General features: G+C 34.4%; 3 protein-coding genes across 3 annotated transcripts in view; 1 reads left to right on the top strand and 2 right to left on the bottom strand.

Annotated features, from left to right (window-relative positions):
- Positions 1–21,315, bottom strand: part of LOC139499581 (endoribonuclease LACTB2-like) — a 273,549-nt gene that overhangs the window by 219,878 nt on the left and 32,356 nt on the right. The window lies entirely within an intron of this gene.
- On the top strand, positions 82–11,865 carry LOC139499580 (uncharacterized). The gene is made up of 5 exons (XM_071288324.1): positions 82–545; positions 4,039–4,191; positions 5,514–5,661; positions 9,103–9,366; positions 10,381–11,865. Exons 1-5 carry the CDS (start codon positions 109–111, stop codon positions 10,555–10,557), a joined length of 1,179 nt encoding a protein of 392 aa, XP_071144425.1. The 5' UTR covers positions 82–108; the 3' UTR covers positions 10,558–11,865.
- On the bottom strand, positions 11,365–21,046 carry LOC139499582 (protein odd-skipped-related 1-like). Its single transcript, XM_071288327.1, has 7 exons — positions 20,819–21,046; positions 17,732–17,961; positions 17,090–17,225; positions 16,013–16,111; positions 14,814–14,972; positions 12,987–13,086; positions 11,365–12,043 (listed from the first exon to the last, which is right to left on the bottom strand). Exons 1-7 carry the CDS (start codon positions 20,866–20,868, stop codon positions 12,020–12,022), a joined length of 798 nt encoding a protein of 265 aa, XP_071144428.1. The 5' UTR covers positions 20,869–21,046; the 3' UTR covers positions 11,365–12,019.

Raw genomic sequence — 21,315 nt, 5'->3', positions numbered from 1 at the left:
CTTGATTGACATGGTTGTTATCCTTTGCGTTATCCTGTATAGTTTTTGGATCAACAATTATTTTTTGGTTTCTCTCCCCTTACTTATATTCCCCTGTCAAATGTCAACATGGCTAGACCTCCGAGGACATCTTCTCTCCCAGATCTTTCTCGTGACTTTACAAAGCTAGCATTGACTAACATCGACGAAAGAGAATTTGTACAGAAGTCAGAATTTTTTAAACAGCGACCATATAGCTCACAGGTTCCATTTTCTTATAAGTGTGTATCGAAATGGGAGAGGCGGACTGTCGAAGATGTTTTAAAAATATATTACAATGACCATTTTTGTGGAAGCCCTTCAGATGTAATGAACAGAATTGGATTTGTTGGTAACCTATCAAAAGAGCAGAAAGAATACATTGAAACTATAAAAAAATATCTTCACATTGATGTTGGAGATGGGGAACTGTCGGAGGTGTATATTGCAAATGTACCTCGGGACAGGCTTATTGTTGACTCAAACATAAAAGAAATTTTTGAAAATCTGGATAATGAAAAGGAAGAGTATGACAATATTTATTTTATTTACAACCTCTCAGATCTGGTTCTTTTTTTTAAATCCTGTGTTTATTTCAGTTTAATAGGTTTGGAGTCCCGCAAAATTCACTGGCATAAACATCAGTATTACATCATGTACATTGTTTGCAATGAATTACATGATTTCCCTGTTAAATAAAAAACAATAATTTCACATGTGAAATAAACATGGTTTATATTTCACTCTCTGGCGTCATACAACAATAGGCATTGTCAAGACGTCGATAACAGTCATGTCAGGAGCCTGTAATTCAGTGGTTGTCGTTTGTTTATGTGTTACATATTTGTTTTTCGTTCATTTTTTTACATAAATAAGGCAGTTAGGTTTCTCGTTTGAATTGTTTTACATTGTCTTATCATGCTTATGGGCATGATGGGGCCTTTTATAGCTCACTATGTGGTATGGGCTTTGCTCATTGTTGAAGGCCGTACGGTGACCTATAGTTGTTAATGTCTGTGTTATTTTGGTCTTTTGTGGATAGTTGTCTCATTGGCAATCATACCACATCTTCTTTTTTATATGACAGTACATTGTAGATCTAAACAAATTGTGAACGTGTAGAAAAAAGATATGGTTCCTTACATGTTTAAACTTATTTCTTTAAAAAAAAAAGCCATTTGCCAATTTAATTAAAAGAATAACTAATTAAAGAATTCAAATATCAAAAAATATCTACTCGTGACCATGGTGACGGACCAACACAGTCACAGATAATTAACTTATGTGCTACACACATAAGTGAATTTAAGTGTTGTTCAGTCACTTGTTGAATATTTTTCCCTTATGGAATTCTTTGATTACTTATTCTATAATTATTCCAACATACATTATTTGACCTTCTTTATCTTTAGGGGTCCAAACTAACATAAATCTATACTAATCTAACCCTATGGCTAGTCCTTACCCAAACATATTCATAACATTAGTCCCAACCCAAAAACATTACCCTAACTCACACAGTATATATTGACCCCTGAAGTAAGAGAAGACTCATTATTCATTTATTTTGACTTCATCAATCAGACAGTGGTCAAATACCTCCATTACTTATTTCAACACCTTCTTGATTTTGAAAGAAATTAAGCTGTAATCATGGTAATCATGGTAATATAGCAATGAGAATATACAGAGTATGTAATGTACATGATGTACATTGTAAGGGTACCCAATTTGCACGTATTTTGAGAGTTTTCTTCTTGTTTACTTTAGAAACCGACAAAAAAGGTTTCCATTCTGTGTTTAATTTGTAAATGATCCTAATTATCTACATTGTACATGTATATATTACATGTATATGGTTCCACAAATTTCATTTTGATTCCATACTGTACAAATGCTGTATCATAGAAAAATGGGTTTTGACCAAACTCCAAACAATTTTCAAGATTTTGAAATCAGGAGTACCTATTTTATGCACATACATTCACAAACATGTATGCTTAGTGTAAACAATATTTTATTCAGAAACAGATAAATAAATCATTAATGCATACATAAATACAATACAATGGATAGGAAAACAAGTGACAAGTCACCATGGTCACCTATACAAATTCCACTCCTTAAACATAACTTCACATACATGTATTATTGTATACAGTCTTTTTCCTAGGCTATTTTAGAATAGTGGTCCTGCTATGCTTTAAGTTCCGTTGCCATGCGTTGAATAGCACAGCTACACTTCCCATACGGGAAAAAAATATCGACTGATACTGTATATATTTATTATTGATCTTTTATCATAATTTGTAAACAAGAAGTGACAAGTGACAAAACACAACAGGTGCTGACAGGTTCTGAATCTATATCGACTGATTATTAGCTAGCGGGACATTTACAACGTTGTTTATCATCTACTTTCCCTTTTTAAATGATATATTGAGATAGAAGTCAGCTCCCACATATCTTTCCATTTAGCTCTAAAGAAGGAATTATACCTTCATCAGAAAATAAATTTGTATTCAGGGTTCTCGCTAAGGCGAGTCCATGAGTCCTGGACTCATCAAAATCTGTCTGGACTCACCATTTTCAAAACTGATGAGTCCACAGATGCATCAAGATTGAAATATTGTATATAAACTGAACACAGTTAAACACAAATATCATCATTTTATAGCAAAAGTTTAAAAGTGATTTTTAATTTAATGTCATTTCATTGCTCTATTAGGATATGGAGACTATAATATTACATTATATTGCAATAAATTATTTTCTTCTAGCTGTTGGACTCATCATGGCCAAAAATGACGAGTCCCTGGACTCGCCTTCAAAAATCCTTAGCGAGAACCCTGGTATTCATAGACACAGTAAATTCTATCATTGCATAAGGGAGTCTGTGTTTTTCACACTCTGGCTTAACATTTCAAGTCAGTTGGCACTGAACTTGAATTACTGGAAGATAGGGAACTTAAAAAATAACACACATTTGTAGATCAACACTATCACAGACTTAACTCTTTTTGTCGTACATGAAGATGGGACAGTAACGGATCCAGCCATTTTAAAATAGGGGTTCCCAACCCAGGACAAAGGCGGGTTCCAACTATATGGCCCCATTTAAATTCATTGATCGTTTAAAAAAATCGATAGATCCGCCACTGTGGGACATTTATAAATAAATTTATGTACTGTTGTCAGTCCGTCTATCTGTCCACATGTCATACAAAATCAAGACTGGTTTTTTTTATCAATTTCAAATTTGATGACACTTGTTTGGAATGTTTGATTTATCAATTCATAAATCATTTGGAGGAAGAAGACTCCTTTTTGATTTTCACCATTTTTCTGATTTGTCTTTCCTGAGTTGATTAAAGGTCATGGACATCCTAATGCAATGTCATAAGGGTTTTTGCTAAGGCGTCTATACACGTCCAGGAAGCATGGTAATCGAGCTGGATATGTCATTTTTGAAACCTGTGTCAGGGAAGCGTCCTCGTAATATCCCCCGAGTCCAAGACTCATGCCAGTAAACATGATTAATGTCTTCCTCTATCATTTGTCTATATTCTTTTTTTCATAATTTTGTTTTTGCTACAATTTCAATATATGCATTTATAAGACAGGTGTATCATTGGCTCATGGTGGAACTGTGTTTTTTTGTGGGTTTAATCCATTTTGTTTCAGGACAGCTTGCAAAAGTAAAACTTGTTGAACCAATAAGTATTTGATACAAATAGTTTTATTGTGTGGGTCTCATTGGGGTCTAAACCTGAGGCGGGATTGCTGATTTTTCGTAACCGTGATATGTGAAAGTCAAATTATTGTGCCGTGAAAACGAGAAATGAAGTCTAATCATTGCTAATGGGAAACGGGAAATTACAAAACAATGAGAATTGCTTATGTACATAGTGTAACAGTGTAAGCGGGATACAGGAATCTGACAAAACACTAAGCCGGATCAGAACCCCCCAATGACATGAATGAGACCCCTAATTGTTGTGTCTTCTTTTATATTTTCAGACACATCCGCAGTAGAGTCTATAAATTCCTTTGTTCTATCACTGACCTTCTGGATGCCTTAAAAGTTTGTACAAATATTTCGGATGCTTATGATGGAGGACATTATACCACACTGTTTAGTACTTTTGCAGAATTGTGTTGTTTAAATGCCAAGTAAGTTTTTTATTTTGTACATTTGTTTTATTTAAAGGGGCTGCTGTGCTGTTTTACAGGGAGGGGGGTTACTGACTATCCTTTCCGGTATAACTGTGCCAACAGCACTTACCAAATGAAACCCTGTTCTATAAACTAGAAAACATTGAAAAACATACCCTGTTCTAACTAGAAAAAATTGAAAAACATACTCTGTTCTAACTAGAAAACAATGAAAAACATACACTGTGAAACTAGAATTCGTTGAAAAACATACCCTGTTTTAAACCATGATAAAAAAAAAAAAAAAAAAAAAAAAAAGACCCTGTTCTCACCACCAGGGCATAAAAAGAAGCGACCCTGTTGTAACCAGCAGGACATGAAAAAGGGACCCTGTTCTAACCAGCAGGGTTCCCCCTTGGGTGTTTTACCCTTTTTTGTCCATCAGTCAATCTGTGTGAATGTTTATTTATCCATCCACCTGCTAAAGAGGTACACTCAACTTCTAATGAAAGTCATCTAATCCAATTTTTACCATGTTTACAGTGAAAAGAGTGAACGAACTGATTGTCTAACAGCTTAATTCTTATATTTTGATTAAAATATTTGGTCTTGCTGCTTACACCAGTGGCGAATCCAGGGGGTTCTGAGGGTTGGAACCACCTTTTTTGGACGATCAATGCATTTGAATGGGAGCATATAGTTGGAACCCCCCTTTACCCTGGGTTGGGAACCCTCCCTTTTTAAAATGGCTGGATCTGCCCCTGTTACACACATACACATTGTTACTCATATAACAAATTAAGAAAAATTAAAAAAGAGCCATATATTTGTAGAAAATTTGAATAGTTTTTGTCACTTCCTAAATTTTGTAATTAGCACTTTCAGTTTTGCAGCAACCATCGTGTAGTATTATTGTCCACCGTGCGACACATTGTGGGGGAAAAAGAAATACCGGGCATCTGTCTTTACGGTCTTGTAAGCTCTCTCACATGTACATGTACAATTCTTGCCAGACTTTTATCAAACTTATATTAGAGGTTTATTAATGTCTCGAACAGGTTCGAAAAGTAGTGCTGTTCAATTATTTTTAAAAGAGTTATGTCCCTTGGACAAAATGTTGGAAATAATCATACAAAATTATGCAAATTGCATTGTATGTGCTCTCATCATGCTCATGTGTACATTTCTTGCCAGATTTTTATTAAACTCATTTCAAAGGTTTGTGTTAGAAATGTCGTGGACAAGTTCGAAAATATGACAGGGGATTGTGTTATTTGTTAGTTTTCTGTCATTTTTTGTTTTGTATGACAGAAATGAAATCAATGTTTAATTTATTTCAGATTAGGCATTTCCAAATCAGATCAGTCAACATGGAAAAATTTAGGAGGTCTAGATAACGTTATTTCCCAACCAGATATTCGTTTATTTAAACATGGAGTATTTACAAAATCTTCAATAGATCGTAAGAGAGTTGTGTCTGTTGTACAGGTAATCTATGTGTTTTTCTCAATTTACAATCAGGTTTCCTGACAAAATCTATAGCAACTTTATATGTAACCAGGGGCGGATCCAGCCATTTTAAAAAGGGGGGTTCCTAACCCAGGACAAAGGGGGTTCCAATTACATGTCCCCATTCAAATGCATTGATCGTTCAAAAAAAGGGGGGGTTCCAACCCCCCGGAACCCCCCCTCTGGATCCGCGACTGGTAACGTAGATAGTTTGTATAATTGACTGAAATTATTCAACCCAAAGGTACATGTATCACTGAATCAGCTGGTCAAGTGAGCTCGAAGGTACATGTATCACTGAATCAGCTGGTCTAGTGAGCTCGAAGGTACATGTATCACTGAATCAGCTGGTCTAGTGAGCTCAAAGGTACATGTATCACTGAATCAGCTGGTCTAGTGAGTTTGAAGGTACATGTATCACTGAATCAGCTGGTCTAGTGACCCCGAAGGTACATGTTTCACTGAATCAGCTGGTCTAGTGAGCTCGAAGGTACATGTATCACTGAATCAGCTGATCTAGTGAGTTCGAAGGTACATGTATCACTGAATCAGCTGGTCTTGTGAGCCTGAAGGTACATGTATCACTGAATCAGCTGGTCTAGTGAGCCCGAAGGTACATGTATCACTGAATCAGCTGGTCAAGTGAGCTCGAAGGTACATGTATCACTGAATCAGCTGGTCTAGTGAGCTTGAAGGTACATGTATCACTGAATCAGCTGGTGTAGTGAGCTCGAAGGTACATGTATCACTGAATCAGCTGGTCTAGTGAGCTCGAAGGTACATGTATCACTGAATCAGCTGGTCTATTGTCCCCAAAGGTACATGTATCACTGAATCAGCTGGTCTAGTGAGCTCGAAGGTACATGTATCACTGAATCAGCTGGTCTAGTGAGCCCGAAGGTACATGTATCACTGAATCAGCTGGTCTAGTGAGCTCGAAGGTACATGTATCACTGAATCAGCTGGTCTAGTGAGCTCGAAGGTACATGTATCACTGAATCAGCTGGTCTAATGAGTTCGAAAGTACATGTATCACTGAATCAGCTGGTCTAGTGAGTTCGGAGGTACATGTATCACTGAATCAGCTGGTCTAGTGACCCCAAAGGTACATGTATCACTGAAACAGCTGGTCTAGTGAGCTCGAAGGTACATGTATTACTGAATCAGCTGGTCTAGTGACTTCGAAAGTACATGTACAATGTATCACTGAATCAGCTGGTCTAGTGAGTTCGAAGGTACATGTATCACTGAATCAGCTGGTCTAGTGACCCCGAAGGTACATGTATCACTGAATCAGCTGGTCTAGTGAGCTCGAAGGTACATGTATCACTGAATCAGCTGGTCTAGTGACCCTGAAGGTACATGTATCACTGAATCAGCTGGTCTAGTGAGCACGAAGGTACATGTATCATTGAATCAGCTGGTCTAGTGAGCCCGAAGGTACATGTATCACTTAATGAGCTGGTCTGGTGAGCTCGAAGGTACATGTATCACTGAATCAGCTGGTCTAGTGAGCTCGAAGGTACATGTATTACTGAATCAGCTGGTCTAGTGAGCTCGAAGGTACATGTATCACTGAATCAGCTGGTCTAGTGAGCTCAAAGGTGCATGTATCACTGAATCAGTTGGTCTAGTGAGCTCGAAGGTACATGTATCACTGAATCAGCTGGTCTAGTGAGCTTTTGTAACTGATGAAGGGGGAAGGACCTTTATCAGTACTTCGGGATCAGGTGTTTTAAAGCACTGGATTTCAGGATTGATCCTTTCTGGATCCAGGAATTCTTTTTTTCGAATTTCAGGATGTCTGGATTTAAATTTCTTTAAATTCGGGACCTCAGGATTTCATGTTTTACAGCCCTGTATTTCGTGATCTGGACCACTCCCCCACTGATGACTATCAACAATATTTTAAAATGTAGACTTAAAGAAAACCTGACTTAGAAAAAATTCAAGCTCAGAAAAATTGCAGACAATTTATAGTATAGATTTATCATTAGGTTCTTTCATGCTATCTTTTAGTCGACTTTTTAGCTGGCTAATTTATACACTGCACCAAAAATCCTGTGCCTTATGTTGTCTGTTATATTCACTTTTTACAATTTTGTCTTTAATAACCTAATAACAAAACCCACACATGCAACCCAGAATGAGGAGATGTGGAGACAACATTAACTTTGGACATTATAAATAAAAAAGTGTTATATTTTAGCTATTCATTTTTTTATAATTGATGTAGTGTTGTTGTCTGGCCTGCGTCGCAGAAGTGAGACATAGGTATTACTATCCTGCGGCAGCGTCGTAAACTATTTGTATAAAGCTTTATGTTTCAGAAGACAGTGTAAAAAAAAAGATGTGGTATGATTGCCAATGAGACAACTATCCACAAAAGACCAAAATGACACAGACATTAACAACTATAGGTCACCGTACGGCCTTCAACAATGAGCAAAGCTCATACCGCATAGTGAGCTATAAAAGGCCCTGATAAGACAATGTAAAACAATTCAAACGAGAAAACTAATGGCCTTATTTATGTAAAAAAATGAACGAAAAACAAATATGTAACACATAAACAAATGACAACCACTGAATTACAGGCACATAGATAAAAATGTGGCGGGGTCAAACATGTTAGCGGGATCCCAACCCTCCCCTAACCTGGGACAGTGGTATAACAGTACAACATAAGAACGAACTATAAAAATCAGTTGAAAAAGGCTTAACTCATCAGATGGACAAAAATACAAGTGGACGTGGGGTATGCTTCATACTTTGTATGCAGATACCTTATGTTACGAAGTTTCTGTCTGTCATAAGTCATTGACCTCATTTTCATGGTTCAGCGACTGCTTGAAAAAAAATATAGTTTTTTCACACTTTTTATGAGTAATAGGATAACTATATTCGGTATACATGGTATATGGGTTCCTTGCAACGTCTACATGTCCATCAGACAGGGTTCACCTGACCTCAGCTTCATTTCATGGATCAGTGATCAAGGTTAAAGTTACGTGTTTAGGTCTGTTTCTCGAATACTACACAAGCAGTAGGTCAGCTATATGTGATGTATGGAATGATTGTAAGGGATACATGTCAGTCTGGCAGGTTTCATTTGACCTTGACCTCATTTTCTCGCTTCATTGGTCAATGTTAAGTTTTTGTGTTTTGGTCTATTTTTCTAATACTATAAGCCATAGGTCAACTTTATTTAGTGTATGGAATAGTTGTAAGGTGTTCATGTCTGTTTTGCAGGTGTCATTTGTCCCTGACCTCATATTCATGGTTCTTTGGTCAATGTTAATTTTTTTGTGTTTTGGTCTGTTTTTCTAATACTATATTCTGTACCTTGACCTTAAATGTCTCTCCCACTCTTGGTCCCGATGCCACTAAAATTTAGTTCTTTTTTTATAATCTGCACAGGTAAAGAAAAGTAGACATCAAATAGATTTGGATTCATCTGATTCTGATGGAGAAGCATACACAAGCACTAGTTCATTTTCTTCAATGAGGTCATCAAACAGTTCAGATTCTAGTGAAAATGCACCAAAAATAGAACTGTTACTGAATAGGGCAGTTTTAGGACAGCATGCAGGAGAACTCTTGTTAGATCTCCACAAATTTGTAACAAAGGACTGTGATACAGATCAATATAAAATGACAGGGATGATTGTTAAAGGCACTATGGTAAGTACTATGATTTTATCTCAGCTACCCTGAAATGAGGGGTCCTGATCCCCAAATCTCGGGCTTAAAAACATGAAATCATGATGTCCCGAATTTAAAAATATTAAATGCTGACATCCAAAAATTCAAAATAAGAATTCCTGGATCCTGAAAAAATAAATCTTGAAATCTTGAGCTAAAAAAAAACCTGATCCTGACGTCTCGAAAAAGGTCCAGCTTCCCCCTCTGAAATGCCATGTCAGATATGCAATCATTTTGTTTGTATTACTCAATCGTAGTTTGATCAGCTTTAGCTTCCTTTTACATGTCAGGAACTGTAATGAATCAAAATTTTATAGGAGTAGACAACCAGACAATATGACCTGTATATTCACTTTTAGGCAGCTGTTTATTATGCTGTCTTATGTTAGCACTCCAGATTTTAAAACAACATAATCCAGAGAATTCAAAATGTATGGCATATAATAAAATTATAGATGTGTTAAAGACTTGAAAACAGTATAAAACATCATTTCATACTCTTACATGTACTATCAACTTCACGTGGAATTTGCCCTAGTCTGAAATGAATTTAGAACATAGGGGTCAAATGCAGTTTTGAGCTTATATCTCCAAAATGAAGCATTTAGAGCAAATCTGGGTAAAAATGTTCATCAAATTCATAACTATCTGCCCTGAAATTTTCAGATGAATCAGACCACCCTTTGTTGGGTTGCTGCCCCTGAATTGTTAATTTTAAGGAAATTTTGCAGTTTTTGGTTATTATATAATTTTGAATATTATTATAGATAGATATAAACTGTAAACAGCAATAATGTTCAGCAAAGTAAGATCTACAAATAAGTCAACATGGCAAAAATTGTCAATTGACCCCTTCAGGAGTTATTGCCATTTTTGGTCAATTTAATGTTCAATAGTCAAATAGTAACCTGTTATTTACAGCAGGACCCACAGAGATGGCTCCCATCTCAGTGATGTCTAGTATATATTTAACATTTGTTGTTTTATTTTCAGGTATTTGTTACTGTACTGGAAATTTCAAGACAACATTATATAAAATTAGCAGCTAATAAGGAACTGGAAGATGGAGATAAAGCTATTATATACTATTCTCGTCCATTTAATATTCTCAATGAAACAGATAGAAATGTATTAATTGAAAGCTTTGTAAGACTTAACAATATGCAATGAACAGATTTTGGCAAGGGTCCAGTTATGAGTTCAGCATAGGCAAGACAAATATATAATTCAGGCGCGGATCCAGAGGGGGGGTTCTGGGGGTTGGAACCCCCCCTTTTTTTGGGACGATCAATGCATTTGAATGGGGACATGTAATTGGAACCCCCCCCCCCCCTTTGTCCTGGGTTAGGAACCCCCCTTTTTAAAATGGCTGGATCCGCCCCTGTAATTCTTCTGATTTTGTAATCATGGTAATAGTACATGTATTTTTATGCACCAATCAAACCATGGCGTATTATAGAATACAGTTAGGAATGTTGACAAAATATTTACAGAATAATATGTACTAAAAGAATTATTTAAATTTTTTTACCAGAGCTTATGTTGTACTGTTATACCACTGTTCCAGGTTAGGGGAACAATTTATCAATTGCACTAAAACCACACAAATTTGCATAAGATACAATGCCTATTGTTCTTACTTGCTGTTTGCTACATATACTTAAACAGTTTGTATAGCTCTGTCATATTATATTCAGGAAAAAAATATAATGGTTGGTTGATTTGTTAGTGTTAGTGTTAAATACTACTTAAAGCTCTATTGGCTATAGTGTTGCGGACAGTTGATTTTGTTAGAGGAAGCCAGAATACCCGGGGAGAACAACAGACACTAGGCAAGAAATTGATAATTCTTGAGTTGATAGGCTAGAGCTACTTAGACCACAAAGGCCCCACAAAAAAGAGACAACTTAGAGAGTGAATCAGACCTAACAACTGCATTATTGTTATAAGCTGAGAAATAGCTTATAAACACTGTAATATATTAATAGCTGTATTAAAGAAAAATCGATCTGATGCAACTGAACATATCAACACATTTGTCAACCTTTTTCAGGTTGAAAAGTCTATATACAATGCCTGTAACTGTTTGAAAACTATTTGAATATAGTAAATGTAAGAACTTTGAAATAGACCTAAGCTCACCTCTTATTTCGTATTTGAATGTTTCAAAATCAATCATAGCCATATATATATGTACTTGTATAAGGTCGATTTCCATCTGACACATGTCATATGACTATAGCTTTTAAAAGGCGTTAGTGACCATAATGAATGTAAATACAGGTAGATATAGAAGGGGTGCCTTCTATTTCCATGCCTCCTATTTTTTGTTGTGAAGTGTATCTAAGAATGTCATTATAAGAAACAAGTGTTGAGCAAATTTAATTTTATGATATTGTTATATTTCTGTTTTATGATGTACAATACAACTAGAAAAGAGTTAATGGTTCAAAACAACAATTGTTTTTAAGATAATAATCAGTCTTTTGTCTCTATTTGCAAAATCCTTTTCATCTGCCTGTTGCTGAATTCAAATATTTTTTTGACCAGTCCAAACACTTTCATCGTGGTCCACATGGAATGGAAATATTGCTGTATCTGGTCGTTGTCCATATTATATATCAGTTGTCGGTCATTGTTCTTTGTTCTCTTTCTTCTACAAATTATATTAAATAGTTTAATCACAGTGATTGCAGTGCTTTTATACATCATTTAACAGCTCTATATGAAAATAAGAAAAATAATAAATTGCCAATGAGAACTTTTTCTCCACCAGAGACCAAATGACATAGAATTTAACAACTATATGTTTCAGTTCGGCTTTCATTAATGAGCTAAATCCATTCCGCATACTCAGCTGTAAAGGGCCCAAATTACTTAGATAGTGTTTTTTCAATATCAAATAGCTTTATCTCATTTACTGTATAAATTCAATATTAATTAAGAAAGTGTGTGACATTTGATTGCCGTAGTCTATTCTTTATAAGATGTCTGATCATTTGTTACACGGATTGCTTAAATAATTATGTGGCTCTTATCAGCCAGTGGCATCACGAATGTAATGTCCGTGTCCGTGACTGGATATGCGGGTGGGTAATGATAGAAAATGCTCTATGATTTATCTGTCATAATATTGTATTTGATTATTGCATGACAATCTTTGTAATTGCTTACAGAAATCAAACTGACAGTGTGTGATGCATAACTGTAGATTTAGCACAAAATATTTACGACAGACTGAGAGATAAGATTTTGTTTCAGATATGACAGCAAGGAAGGTTTGATTTTTGGTTACAAAATTAGAACAAAATATGTTGGTTCAAATGGAATGTAGTTTTAAGTCGAAAAAATGAAGGTACACATTTTTAGAAATTTTGGGTTCAATGCTCTTCAACTTTGTACTTTATTTGGCCTTTTTAACAATTTTTCATTCGAGCGTAACTGACGAGTTTTTTGTAGACGAAACGCACGTCTGGTGTAAATATGAAATTTCAATCCTGGTGTATATAATGAGTTTATATCAAACTACCTTCATATGTATATATAAATATGTGTATAGGTGTTGAAATGTTGGGTGTTCCCCATTTCCATGTACATACCTTTGTGTGGACTGCCTTGTGAACGTTAAGAGTCCGTGCCTGACAAAATCCTTTACCACAAACTAAACACTTGAAAGGTTTCTCTTTGGCGTGGATGTATCTAAGAGAATATTTTGATTTCTTTCATTATAACATTCTTGAAATGTGTAAATCTTTTTTCTGTTGTTTTTTTTCGTTTTTTTTTTAATTCGATGGAGCACTCGAACGCATCATGGTTGAACTTATACTTGATAAACACTAGAACACTCACGGATTATGATGATTTTAATGTAAAGCTTCGTAAAATTGAGCTAAAACTGGAAACATACAAAAACACCTGCACATCACGATTGAGCTTAAACTGGATAAACACAGAAACCCCTGCACCTCGTGATTGAGCTTAAACTGGATAAACACAGAAACCCCTGCACATCACGATTGAGCTTAAACTGGATTAACACAGAAAACCCTGCACCTCGTGATTGAGCTTAAACTGGATAAACACAGAAACCCCTGCACATCACGGTTGAGCTAAAACTGGATAAATACAGGAGCACCTGCAAATCACGATTGAGCTAAAACTTGATAAACACAGGAGCACCTGCAAATCACGATTGAGCTAAAACTTGATAAACACAGGAGCACCTGCAAATCACGATTGAGCTAAAACTTGATAAACCAAGGAGAATCTGCAAATCACGATTGAGCTAAAATTTGATAAACACAGGACCACCTGCAAATCACGATTAGCTACAACTAGATAAATACAGGAGCACCTGCAAATCACGATTGAGCTAAAACTGGAAAAACACAGAAGCACCTTCAAATCACGATTGAGCTAAAAATGGATAAATACAGGATCACCTGCATATCACGATTAAGCTAAAACTTAATAAACACAGGAGCACCTGCAAATCACGATTGAGCTAAAACTGGAAAAACACAGAAGCACCTTCAAATCACGATTGAGCTAAAAATGGATAAATACAGGATCACCTGCAAATCACGATTAAGCTAAAACTTAATAAACACAGGAGCACCTGCAAATCACGATTGAGCTAAAACTTAATAAACACAGGAGCACCTGCATATCACGATTGAGCTAAAACTTGATAAACCAAGGAGCATCTGCAAATCACGATTGAGCTAAAATTTTATAAACACGGGAGCACCTGCAAATCACGATTGAGCAAAAACTTGATGAATACAGGAGCACCTGCATATCACGATTGAGCTAAAACTTGATAAACCAAGGAGCATCTGCAAATCACGATTGAGCTAAAATTTTATAAACACGGGAGCACCTGCAAATCACGATTGAGCAAAAACTTGATGAATACAGGAGCACCTGCAAATCACGATTGAGCTAAAACTTGATAAACACAGGAGCACCTGCAAATCACGATTGAACTAAAACTGGAAAAACACAGGATCACCTGCAAATCACGATTGAGCTAAAACTTAATAAACACAAGAGCACCAGCAAATCACGATTGAGCTAAAACTGGATGAATACAGGAGACCTCCGAAAAACTAGATAACATAGGAACATTTACAAATCACGATTTAACTGAAACTTGATGCACTATAATGTCTATTCCTGTTAGAACAAATATTCTATACCATTTATTCCGTATGGAACATACTTATTATACTGTAATAATTATTCCTGTGGAAATAATATTCCTGAATAGTTCTTCCTTTTGGAACTTAAATTATGAAGGAACTGCTATTCCGTGACACCTAAACACATATAGGGTAAGCTTGAATTAATACTAAAAGACGATTTTACTATGGAATTTGCTGTAATTTAATACTTAGTATATAATTAAATTATAGAATTCTTACCTGTGATCACGAAGATGGTCCTGGCGGCGGAACCGTTTATAACATACTGTACATGAAAATGGACGTTCATCTGTGTGGGTACGAATGTGTATCAGTAGATTGTACGACTTGGTGAAATTCCGTCCACAGTACTCACATACAAACTCTCTTTTTTCTCTACTGTAAGAAAAAAGTACAAAAGTACATAGATTCAAGTTGGCCCCAAGAGTGATTTTACAATTATTCTTCTGTTATAATTTACATTAATATGAAATGCATTGATTAAACATTGTTTTTTTTTGGGTTTTTTTTTAACTTGCAATTTCGGCATGATATATAACCCCTGTCAATCTCACAATTTACCGACCGGTCTATTTCTAGCGCATGTTCTATTTGCATTTGCAACATTTAAAAATCTTTATGCTGGATTTCAAGCATTAGCTGGCCTCAAATATGTCTAAATCAATCACATGGCATATAGAAGTGTTTAAAATGCAACAAACTATGGCTTTGAATAGGTAAATATTTATATGTAATCGTGCTTTAATTTCATTTTAATCATTAAATATCTGCTTTCAGGTATTAAGATTGTACAATTGAGAATTTCAAATCCAGAAATGCGGTTCGGGCGTATCAAAAAAGGGGGGCGATAACTTGATTTTTCTAACTCCTGTTTTGTTTGTTTCCGGACATCGGGAAAAGTATGTGCTTCACATATAGATATTAGAGTAGTTGTTAGCCGGTAATTGCCTACTTGAATTAATACAAAAAATCAAGCTCCCCTATGAACATCGCTTAATTACTAGTATAGGTATCATTTGCTTATTCATTCGAATACTGTTCTATCGTAGATGTATAAAACATTTATTTTTTTAAATTAATTGGTTAAATGTGTAAAGCGGCATAACTCAATATACTTTTCAGGGCAATGCGTCCAGCTGTAATAGTTTGCAAATAAATTAATTAGGATTTTCACATTATGAAATTATAAAACGAGGACAACTGGAAAATAGTATTGACTATTAAATCCCAGTTTTAAATCTGAGACTATTATACCATAACACAAACACTGAATAGCAGGCTACTGACTTGGGACAGGCTCATGCATAATGCACGGCGGGGTTAAACTGGTTTGTTTTCTTTTTTATGTATTTCTGCTACATTATAAAAACAAAATTGTCTGAGATGATAACATATTGGTGTATCTTTAGAAGCATTACCTTGTTTTTACTGAACATATCCTCTTCCGACATGGTTTCGTTTTGTAGTTTATTAGTTCTTCTGGTTTGTCAGACAACTGTATCACAGAGTTACGCTGACTGAGAAAATAAATTTTAATCATTTTAATTTCACTTATGTCATTAGCCCAGTAGTCGGTGTTGACATGAATATCAATAATGTAGTCATTTTTATAAATTTCCTGTTTACAAAACTTTTTTCGAAAAACTAAGGATTGTCTTATCCCAGGCATAGATTACCTTAGCCGTATTTTAGCACAACTCTTTTGAAATTTTGGATCTTCAATGCTCTTCAACTTTGTTTTTGTTTGGCGTTTTAAATATTTTGATATGAGCGTCAATGATGAGTGTAATGTAGACGAAACGCGCGTCTGGCGTACTAAACTATAATCCTGGTACCTTTGATAACTATTTACACCACTGGGTGGATGCCACTGCTGGTGGGCGTTTCGACACCGAAGGTATCACCAGCCTAGTAGTCAACACTTCGGTGTTGACATGCATATCAATAATGGTCATTTTTATAAATTTCCTGTTTACAAAACTTTGATTTTTTCGAAAAACTAAGGATTTTCTTATCCCTGGCATAGATTACCTTAGCCGTATTTGTCACAACTCTTTTGGAATTTGGATCTTCAATGCTCTTCAACTTTGTATTTGTTTGGTTTTATACATATTTTGATATGAGCGTCAATGATGAGTGTAGTAGACGAAACGCGCGTCTGTCGTACTAAACTATAATCCTGCATGGTACCTTTAACTATACTTTATATACTTTTTTCACAAAAGTTACTTTGTCACTTTATGTTGTTGGGTTTTTTTTATATGAAATTTCAAATAAAATTACTTCTAAGTATGCTTATTTGCTTCAATAATTTCTGTGACGGGATTTACTCAGTATTTATTAAAACAAATAAACAGAAATGCCTTAAATTCGTTTTTTCAATAATATAGCCAGTGCTAAATTATATGTTATTTTTATATTATTTACATCTAATTATTATTTTGCTTTCATTAATTAACTCTTTTTATTTAGTTCTCTTTGCTAAAAGTTTGTACCTATTTTCAGTATTATCTTTTATGGCAAAGGCATGGCTAACTACAATGGCGTCTTTCATTGGGTCCCCGATGTGACCACGTGTGGCAGACAGGGCAAGATTCGCAAAGTCAAATCGAAGTTCTTTGCTTTTAAGTTCTGAAATAAAATATCAAATATAAATTCTAACTAGTTTTCAAAATATCTGGCTTTAACGCACAGTACCTTAGGAGACTTGCAGCTCCGCAGCAGCATCATACCTGAGTAGCTTAATGCAATTTCGATTGATTGTTTTACATAGCTTCTAACATTTCAAAATCGCCATGGGCGATTGTATGTGCAAGATGGCTGTCATAGTCCTGCAAAACCTTCAAATTTATTCTTATGTTGTTTTTTGCTTCCTCATAGTTTGACATATTCTATAGCCTTGGTAAAATTGATTGTTTTGTTATAAATTGTGTACATAACTAACTGCTCATTAAAAATACCGACTCAGCGTGTCTGTCTAGTTCAAATGAGGGTAAATATTCAAATCACATTATCATATCCTCGGCCTGAATAGGCATATATATTTGCCGCTGGACGTTAAGCAGTCATGTATCACCATCATTAAAAACTGATAATCTCGCTTAGTTAATACAGAGTTCTAAATATTTTCTATTTACCTGTATTGTCAGGTAAGCATATGTCTAGATTATTGACAGTTTCCAGATTTGTTTGGTTTGATTTACTGCAGGAAACATATTTAATGAGTGACTGCAAAGGGAAGTAATTGGTCTTATCTCTGGTGCAATCACGTGACTGCAAATGTGTGACTCTGAGGTGATACATGTACATGTGCATCTTCATCGTCGGGCACATGTACGTTGGGTCCGTCATTATTATTGAGTACAATCTGAAAGAAAAGGCAGTTGTTTTAATTTTCGTTATTCGTTTAATCTATCAATAAGCAAATGAGAAAATCCTTCCTTCGATCTGTGTTAGAATTCTCTTTTCAAATAGATATGTAACACTTCTCATAATTTGGTTGAATGTTCAGAAATATATGTGTACTACATATGCATGCCCTCCTTTTTCATTGACAATCAAAATTTTCCGTTTTTAAGCCCACGCTGACCAACTTTGTCCACCTTAGTTTCTATTGGATTTATTGCTCATTTATTATTGTCTGGAATATGCAAAAAATATATGCTTCTTGTCGTGAAAACCAATAACACTCAAACTGAAATGATTGCATTTTATATCGTGGGTATACTGTGGGGTAAGTTTACGCCATGAGATCCAAAATGTTTATCCTTCTATAAACTAGCTGTTTGAGATCAATATAGAGGCTCGAAATAGATCTGTATGAGTTGAAATTTAATGATTTTTTTTGTTATCTAGACATACTTTCAAAGGAATTTCATTAGAATTGTTTGAAAATAATCAACGTTTGTATTAAGGGAGATAATAATTATCTTTTGAATTAATGTTTTATTTCCGAATTAAAGTTTGAAAATCAATTAACTCGTTCAAAACAACTTTTAGTAGTAAGTTTTTATTGAAAAGTATATATACGAATATATTTTCACTTATTTTGAAATTTATTTATTTGGAAGCTCAAAACGGACTGATTGTAAATTAATTGTCAGCTCAAAACGGACGGATTGTAAATTAATTGTCATTGTTTAGATACCCTACTACCGTATCATCACAATTGACATTGTACAACCATTAAATTAAAATAACATAAATAAGAAATAATTTATGACAGTTTAGTCAAGTGCGGTGCTCCATAAAATTAGCTGCAGATTAGGTGGTAGTTTTCGGATGTACATTTCAAAGCGACATGAAACTGATTAATTTGTCAAAATCAACATAAAGATAACGAATTTATCAAGCAATATAGCACAGAACACACATCAGAGACATTAAAGGTTGAAATAAAACACGAATTTAATTGTTGCTGATGTGTAAACGAAGTGTTTGTAGGAGTCTGGATAATCATTAACGTGGGTCACATTTAACCCACACAGAAGGTGATACTTCAACCTAAATATTTAGTAACTTTATTTTCATGTTTTAGGATGTATAATGAGAGAAACAACTATATTGTCAATATATGAACTGTGCATGTATAATTCTTCCTCATGACTTCAAGATATTTGAACAGATAACTGTTGATAGAGACTTCAGGCATGTTGTCAAAAATAGTCTTTAAATTTTATAAATATTAACACTTTAAACTTTTTGCAATGCTACTGTTTTCTGTCCATCGTTTAGTAATTTATAAGAATTTTTTTTCTTTAGTAACAATACGATTGTTTGGATTTCAAACTGATAAAATTCTTATTTTGTCTTTAAAAAAATATTTCATTCTACGAGTGATTTTACAAGCGTGCCATTGTATGTCTATTGAGTTTGTTTGTGTCTTGGGTTGCTGTCTGGTTATCATGCATCTGTATTTTATATCTTTATATATTCTGCCAATATATAGGCACATCTTCCTTACGAAGTGATAATAGAATTATGATAAAGTCTTTATATTTTCACTTTATCTTTAATTTTCATAGTGTATACAATTTTAATTAGTTATTCTTTAAATCAAAACTTTACCAATCTGATATCAGACTCATTTCTGCGTCGAACCGCTGGCTATAATAGCTAAATATATACTACATAATATATAATTTTGAAGAAGAAAAAAAATATGTTGGGTATTACAGGTCACGGAAAACAGCCTGGCAACCCAATAAAACGAATATAACCCCATCAAAGATATATACCATTCTAATACTGTTGAACGTCTGAAACTCGTTTCGTGTACACGTGACAAGACTCGTCGGTGACGCTCGAATAAAAAAAAAACTTGAGGCCAAATACAGTACGAACTTGAACAGATCAATTGCTTTATTACGGTAAGCTCGTTTCGTATACATAAGACTCATCAGTACTGCTCGAATAAAAAAAGTTTTAAAGACCAAATTGAAATTAAGTACCAATTGACATAGTACGGTCGTATGATTGTTTCATATGATATATCATTAGCTATATGTTTTGACATGAAATTTGATTTTTCTCAAAGAACATGCGACCAAAATTTAACAGAAAATTTTACATTATATCAAAATGCATGCATTCATTTCGTAATTTTTAGAATGGCTTTACTGATGAAAGCCTTTTATCTTGTTTGAATTGAATTACATTTTTTAAGGCCTTTTAGTTTTTTATCTTGCTATACGGTGTGGGTTCTTGAAGGCCGTACAGTGACCAATAGTTATTTTTAATAATTTAAGTCATTTATTTCACTGTCAATCAAACCAAATCTCCTCAATTCTTACGGCAAAATAAAGCACCAACTTAAGATGTTCGAATTGACCTGATTTACGAATAGCAAAACATAATATGATCAAATTGAATCTTTAAAGTGTTCCCCCAATATCTATTTGAAAAAAGTAAATCCTCAAAATAAGTACGGCGAACAGAAGTTATTCTTTTTCAAGTTTAGAGACTTTTAAAAAATATATCTTTTTTCTCATTTTTTTTTATATTCAATATACTTGTTCTTTTATCATTTTGCATCTGGTTTTTTTTTCAATTTATATATTTTTTTTTAGATATAAATGGAAGGAAATTCATTTTTTTAAATATAATATATAAACCCATAATTAACTTTTTCCATAATCGATTCATTTCGCCACTTACATTTTTTCAATAATTAAAACTTGCATTTATTTATAATTTAAAATATAGACTTAAAACAATTGTCTTACCTTTTCACAGCAACAGGTAGCATATGTAATTTGAAGAGCACAGCACTCATTCTGTTCTCAGGTTAAGAGGACTTTCATCCAATCAAAAGCCTTAGGCGGAGTCTATTTCGCTGTCGGTACGGAAGCTGGTTTTCATCCTGTATCAGTTTGTTGAGGATAACGGGTCACCTTTGTGAACTATATTTGTGACAGTTGGGTTTTTCCCATTCTAGCCTTCAGTTGATGGTGCTAGAACAAGAATTTAAAATATTTGCTCTATCCGTGTGAAAGTACTAAGTAGTCACACGATTTTTAAGAGGTGTTATATGCAAATTCCAAATTATGTATTTTAATTTTTTAAATATAAAGTTATGTTTTTGTTCTTAAAATATTTAAATAATGAACTATTGTCTGGTGTGAGCAATTCAATCAGATTGGTCTTGACTCTCTTTTCTCGTCGAACATATTATAAGCATATAAAAATCTTATTTTTAACATGTTTAAGAAGACTATCAAAA

The sequence above is a fragment of the Mytilus edulis genome, chromosome 12 (assembly GCF_963676685.1).
Source record: "Mytilus edulis chromosome 12, xbMytEdul2.2, whole genome shotgun sequence".
Taxonomy (NCBI): Eukaryota; Metazoa; Mollusca; class Bivalvia; order Mytilida; family Mytilidae; genus Mytilus; species Mytilus edulis.
This window is presented reverse-complemented; position numbering and strand designations above follow the sequence as displayed.